This window comes from Lathyrus oleraceus, chromosome 3 (assembly GCF_024323335.1).
Source record: "Lathyrus oleraceus cultivar Zhongwan6 chromosome 3, CAAS_Psat_ZW6_1.0, whole genome shotgun sequence".
NCBI lineage: Eukaryota > Viridiplantae > Streptophyta > Magnoliopsida > Fabales > Fabaceae > Lathyrus > Lathyrus oleraceus.
Genome location: NC_066581.1, coordinates 60,005,246 through 60,012,446, shown reverse-complemented (window position 1 = coordinate 60,012,446; position 7,201 = coordinate 60,005,246). Strand labels below are relative to the sequence as shown.

The window sequence follows — 7,201 nt, the reverse complement described above, 5'->3', positions numbered from 1 at the left end:
TCTTGGATTTGGTATGAGACTGCACAACATGTGCCTCTCCATCCTTCTTCTTAAACGCCCCATACCGTTTAGAAGAAGAGCTCTCATCCTTTGCCAATCGTCCTTCATGGACTCCTTCTTCAAGACGCATCCCCATGTTCACCATCTCAGTGAAATCAGAGGGAGCGCTTGCAACCATCCGCTCGTAATAAAAAGAACTAAGAGTCTTCAAGAAGATCTTAGTCATCTCTTTCTCCTCTAGCGGGGGAGTAATCTGAGCAGCCAGCTCTCGCCACCTCTGGGCGTACTCTTTGAATGTCTCCTTATCCTTCTGAGACATGGCCCTGAGCTGGTCACGGTCAGGCGCCATATCAACGTTATACTTATATTGCTTGACGAAGGCTTCGCCAAGATCATTGAAGGATCGGATATTAGCACTGTCCAAACTCATGTACCATCTGAGTGCAGCACCAGACAGACTGTCTTGAAAATAATGGATCAAAAGCTGATCATTATCAGTTTGGGTAGACATCTTTCTGGCGTACATGACCAGATGAGCGAGAGGGCAGGTGTTCCCTTTATATTTTTCAAAGTCAGGTACTTTGAATTTGATCGGTATTTTGACACCGGGAACTAAACACAACTCGGCAGCAGACTTGCCGAACAAATCTTTCCCCCTGAGGGTCTTCAACTCCTTTCTCAGCTCGAGGAATTGGTCATTCATAGCGTCCATCTTCTCGTTAACATCCGGGCCCTCAGACGGCTCGGAATGATAGATGGTGTCGTCTACCCTAGGCATGGTATGCACGACAGGAGGAGCAGCAACAGGGACCGGGCTAGATGCCGACATATGAGCAAAGGTTGGAGCAGGCAGATGAGGCATAAAGCCTGGAGGCATTCCCCAAGGAAACCCGGCTGGCATAGCATTGGGCACATAATGAGCACTGACTGGAACTGTCGAAGCAGCGACCTCTGAAATGACCGTCCTCTGGATAGGAGTTGCAGGCGGTTGAGCAGGTTGATTCTGAGCGGCAAGGAGTTGCTCCATCAAAGCGCCAAGTCTGGCGACCTCTTCTTTCAATTCACGGTTCTCTTGTTCTAGCTGATCCATAACTCTTGCAGAATTGGCTCGAGTATAGTACCGGTGAGTCAGCTTGTCTTCAAAATAAATGAAGAACACAGAGTTAGGCCACATACAAGAAGACCAGAAACAAGGTACCTGCTTATGCAAAATGATGCATGAAATGCTTGTGCATATGCTTTGTTTGTTTTCAAGGAACCCTTAGGGCATTCATTTGCAAATTTTGAATTTTTTTTTAAGCATTTTAATTTCATATGGAAAATATCTCATTCAATATAATCGAGACAAAGAAGTACAACATTTTTGATCCAATTACAAGGAGAAAAGGAAAATAACATCCTATGGATCCCTAGAAGCTCGGGATGCTGGAAGACGAGAGGCACACAGCTTCTTGATCTCTCTCTCATAGGCCGCTTCCATGTCTGCTTTCTCCTTTGCAAGTCGATCATACTTCCTCTTCCAGAATTTGGAAGACTGAGGAAGCAGAGAAGTCCAAGTATCGTTCGGATCGTCGATCACTCGATGCTCGAGAAACTCAATCAGAGCGTCCTTCTCCTTAAGCTGCTGCAGCAAATCCTCTCTTTCACGGATCCAAGCACGTGAAAGGTCTTCTTCTCTCAACTCCTCTACACGTTGGGTAGGGAGGGTTGAAGGCCCAGCCACATCCAACGGTGTAGGTCTCGGATGATCGTACGGCATCAAGTATACGGCAGCTCTCTGTCTGACCCAGGAAGTGTATGGCTCCAAAGCAATGCAATTCTTCGAACCCAATTCATTCCTACTCTTCTTGCAGATCTTGCGCCAAGCGCAGACAAATCTGGCTTTCAGGCCTTGGGGATCTTTACCCTCCTGAAAGAACACACCTTCTAATAGAATGTTATGAGGTTTATCCTTTAGGGGGAACCCAAGCTGACGTCGTGCGAGAATAGGTGCTTCATCCCATATTATGACATCGGTGGCTTCAAGTAGTTGTGAATGATCAGTGTTTTTGTCGATATTGCAAGTTGAGTTGTCAAGTGTTGGCACGGGTATTTTGAACTTTGAATGTGCGGTTCTTCCACCTGGCAATAATAATGATGCTATCCCACTTGAAGCAACAGTAAGAACAATTTTTTTCTGTGAACGAAGGGCACTTGATAGTGTTCTCCACATGAAAGTTTTGCCGGTTCCTCCGTAACCATGTAAAAAAAACACACCTCCTCTTTTTTTGTTGACAGCATCCATGATGGTATGATATATTGCAAGTTGTTCATCTTTAAATTATCAAGTTATAATTATAAGTAGAAAAAATATAAGAGATTTTTAAATTCATAATAAAAATAAAATATGTCACCTGTAAGTGCATGAAAAAGCTATTCGAAATTCTTTTGCTCTTTCTCAGCATTGTAATCAAGTTCGTCGTAAATCAGCCGGTTGCCAACATGCTTTGTGACATAGCTATCCGGATATGGCATACATGTAAATTCATGTAAACTTCTTCTATTTGATTGCATCATATTTTCAATCTCAATGAGTGTCAAATTCTTTAACTCAGTGTCTGATAGTTGCAATTCTGTCAACATTTTATAAGCAGTTATATAGTAACAATTTGAATATATATCATAAAATACATATACAACCTGAAAGTGTATATCTAATATTATTACAAAAATTTCAACGGATAGCATTAGATAAGTAGTTAGATTCAGCTTAGAAACATTATTCTAAAATTTGAAGATCAAATTCAACACAAAATTGTATTTTAATTAGTTAGGAATATGAATGCATATAATGTTCCTGTAAGGAACAACATACTTACAAAATGTAGGATATATATGAATTGTTAGGTAATATTTAACAAATAGGTATTGTATGTATCTTAATCATGTCTGCCATTAGTTACTTAATAGTTAACATATAATGTATGATGTAATATTAATCAAATTCTGTTTACACTTAGTTTTATGATGCGCAGAGCTAATTAATTAATATAAAACATATGGGTCAACACAAATTCATATATGAAAGATATAAAATATTTTGATAATTAGTAAAGACATTCTCTATAAAATAAAATAAGTTAAATAAATATTCAGACTATTGCATATAGTGCAGACCAAAACTATTTCTTCAAAGGAAAAACAAATAGTGGAAATTTACCTCTTCTATTAGTATTCTGTCTCTGTTGATATAAAATACCGTCAGATAAAGTCCTCCAGGTTTGTTCCCAAACATGACGTGGCCTATTCACTGTACCGGATAGCAACATCGTAACAAATAACTTTCTCAAAAAATGTCCAGAACCCCAATCTTTTGCTTCATTTATCGCTGCAACATATTCGCTGTCATCGTTAAGAAATCCCATATGGAAGCATGCATCCCTAAAGCTATCCTGAACCTTTCCATCAACGAATTTTATATCTTCATAGCAAGTAGGGCCCTTGACAACTGTCAGCATCATTCTCAAATAATACAACTCACCGGTACTTGGAGGAACCCAAATTAGGCGGCCAATAGTATGACCCCTTTTTCGTGGTCTCCACCGTCTATATCTTTTATCATATATAAACTTCGTCAGAAATTGAGAGTAAGTTAAATTTTGTGCCTCAAAGTATATTTTGTTTGCTTCCATCCACGCCGTAAACATTGATTCTTTCACACTTGGTTTGTCAAGCACCTCATCAATCAATTCATAATCAGTATAGTAAACAGAATTATCTCCCTCAAGATGGAAGTACAACCTCTCAACTGCTGGTGACCTACCATGAATAGGAAATGAAAAAAGCCTCCAACACGCTTCACTTGGTGAGACATATCTACAATCAAGATATTGCTTGATTTCATCAACATTTCTTATGACCGAAGTTCCATCAGATTCAGTTTGGACAACCGCAGCAGTAATTCTATCATAACCTTTGTTAATATACTTGAATAAGTACTTAATAGAAGTACTCTGATTACACCACTCCATATTGACGTGTGCTTGATATTTTTCAACAAATATGGATTATAAGGAACTACATACCTGTTATCAAGTTGAACTTGTTTTTTCATAACCGTATTACCGGTTTCTCTTCTTCGGTACATAGGATATCCATCTTGATCAACAATGGTCTGAGGCTGAAACTTTTTGGGAAAGTATTTTGAGCACTTTCCATCTTTCATGCAGGGTGAAGACCTGTTTACTATACCACATGGACCATGGATCATATGTGTCTTTACCAAATCATATAGTGGCTTATCATCTTGTTCTGTTGGTATCTCTGCTGAAATGATCTTGTCTATATCATCTGGAGTTGGATACTTGCTGGAGGGATGCAAGAATAGAAGGATATGGGAATTTGGTAAACCCCGCTTTTGAAATTCAATTGTGTATATATCTGCAATAAAATGAGTTTATCATTAAATATTCGGATAATACGTATATCATTAGATAAAATAATTAGAATTAAAACTTACATGCAACAACTCTCCCTAACACATGCTTTTTTGTTAGATCACACAACAACTCATCAAACTTAATCTTGAAGACTCTAGAAATGATATCCGGACGATCTTGAGAATTCAAGTTATTTTTGGCAACCAATCTCTGAATTTCAGGCCAGTTAGGATTGCAAGTAAATGTGATAAAAAGATCCGGAAAACCAAAGTGACTACAAATAGCCATGCCATCAAAATAAAGTTGTTCCATGAACCTTCGACTTCCAACATAAGTCGACGGTAAAACGACTCTTTCACCTTTGTTGGAAACTTGAGTGTTGGCATTCTGTTCTCCATCATTCAAATTGCCATATTTAGAAACACGCAACCTTTTTTGATGTTTTCTTATATAATTTAATCTTTGGGACTCCATCATCGTAAATCCATCAACCAAGAATTGTTGAAACAACCTTCTTGACAGTAATATTGTTTGTGCTTCATTATTCCTAGATTGAATCCTAAAAGCAAGCCATTCTCTAATTGTAAGCTTATTCCTCTTCATTGGTTTTTTTGAATTAGTTTCCCTAAGAAGAACGCCAACTTTAAATCCATCTTCACCGTAAGGAAACAACAGTGGATACTGGTATGACAAATAACTTGGATGAAACTCACTTATTCTTTTCAGTTGTCCACTCTGTCTCTCAAGAAGAATATCTCTTTTATGACCTGTATCAACATCACCAACGATAAGTGCGGCAACCTTTGAAACAGTTGGATGGTTGTAGATCCTGCCGTCTGTTGATCTGTCAGAGATTAATTTCAACTTAAGATCAGGTAAACTGCAATTTTTCAATCTATCTGCTGCCATCCTAAAAGACTTAGCATGTGTGTTGAACTTATCCAACATAAGCTTCAATCTTTTAACAGTATCTGGAATAATATAGGGGTTGTTCCTGCATATTGATTTTCCAAAGGTTAGTCTATTCAAAATCTATTAATAGTATACTGTGATGGCATATTTTTTAGAATTATGGAATTTTTAATCATGAAGTAAATCGTATGAAGAATATAAACTCACCCTATTGCTTCAATTCTATTCTGAACCTCATTGTCGGTGTCGAAAAAGTTTAGTTGAGCAAACTTTGGAGATTCTCCAGGTAAAGGAAGCATGCTCCCAATCCGATGGCAGACTTGTCCATGTATTCTTAGATTAGGTGGTCCCCTTCCATCTTGAAATCTGTTGTCGACCTTCATACCCGATGATGTAAAAGCAAATATCATGTTGTACAATCGACAATATTGCTGATAATTTATACTTTCGCTTTCGCTATTATCAAACAATAAACGCCGAAGTAATAATGGTGGTGTTTTCAAAAGTTGCAAAATAACTTTTCCGTTTCTGCAACATAGTTGGAACTTAGGAACTGAACAATTCTTTCCTTTCTTCGTTTTTTCTTGATACCACATAAGTGCTTCACAATGTGTGCACTCAACCGTAGGATCACCAATATTAGAATAATCTATTTAAAAGAAACGTTTTTGAATATTATAATGCATTTATTAAATTTGCTAAGTCTGTTAAATGAAAAGTTATAAGTAAAACAAATGTTAGAGTTAAACATACCAATATTGCAAGAATCAATTGATGAGGAATTGTATTGAAAGGCTTCGTCATCATCAAGACTGGAAATGGAATCATAATTTCCATCTGCAACATTAAATTCCCAAGAGCTGTCACTGATAGAATCATCAGTGGATGTATCATCAACAGAGTTATGCATAGCAATGTTAAAATTTGGAACATAATTGAAAGTAGATGCATCATGTACAGGAGAATTGGGTGTGGATGAAGAAGAAGGATCATGATTCTCATTGGCAAGAACAATTAGAGTAAAAGTCATGAACCTAAAAGCTAATAGTCATGCAAGTTTTAATGTTCTTTTTTTAAAAAATTAGTCTTATAAATTAAATCATATAGTAGTATATTCATACAGTAAAAGAAAATTGTTTAAAATATCATTTGGTATTGGTTTAATAATTAGTTTTTGTTACATTAATAATTGGTAAGCCTATTCAATATATTATGTGGTATTGGTTTTCTAATTATATATATAAGACATTATTATAATAGAGTTATGATTAATGGTACATAGGTAGACTAAAAGACACACTTAAAAAGTAAAAAAAGCATGCATAACTCATTATAATCTTAGCATTGTAAAACGCAGAAGCATTGGAAAACATGAAAAGTTTTTGTGTGCATTAGAAGTAATATTGACACATGAAAAACCATATAGTGACACTTATTTTATATTCTCATCATTCAATACTACAACATAGCTACACTACTGTAAGACCCCAATTTTGTCCCTAAGATCCCTCATGGCATCATATCATATCATTGCATTGCCTCAAGGATCATTGGACACCTTGCTTCCTTCCCTATGGGTGGGATCTTTTTGAGAGTGGTTCTTGATCACCAAGCATTCCTTGCATTCATATGTCATTTCTTTTCTTTTAATCACTAACCAAAAGTACAAAAATATGTCATCTAACCTTTGTCTTGCAGATGAAGTAATAACAGGTCAAGGCATTAAAGGCATTCATTGAGCAATAGATGGTGGTCATTCTTGAGATTTGGACCTCATGATCATTCACAAGAGTTCATATGAGCTATGATGACATGTTAAAGCAAAATCCCAAGTGGTAGAAGCTTGAATCTCATCAGAACATTTTCAAGTC

General features: G+C 36.9%; 1 protein-coding gene across 1 annotated transcript; it reads right to left on the bottom strand.

Annotated features, from left to right (window-relative positions):
- Positions 1-2,412: 2,412 nt before the first annotated feature.
- On the bottom strand, positions 2,413-6,360 carry LOC127129656 (uncharacterized). The gene is made up of 6 exons (XM_051058803.1): positions 6,084-6,360; positions 5,538-5,979; positions 4,499-5,412; positions 4,065-4,419; positions 3,200-3,942; positions 2,413-2,612 (listed from the first exon to the last, which is right to left on the bottom strand). Exons 1-6 carry the CDS (start codon positions 6,358-6,360, stop codon positions 2,413-2,415), a joined length of 2,931 nt encoding a protein of 976 aa, XP_050914760.1.
- Positions 6,361-7,201: the final 841 nt, after the last annotated feature.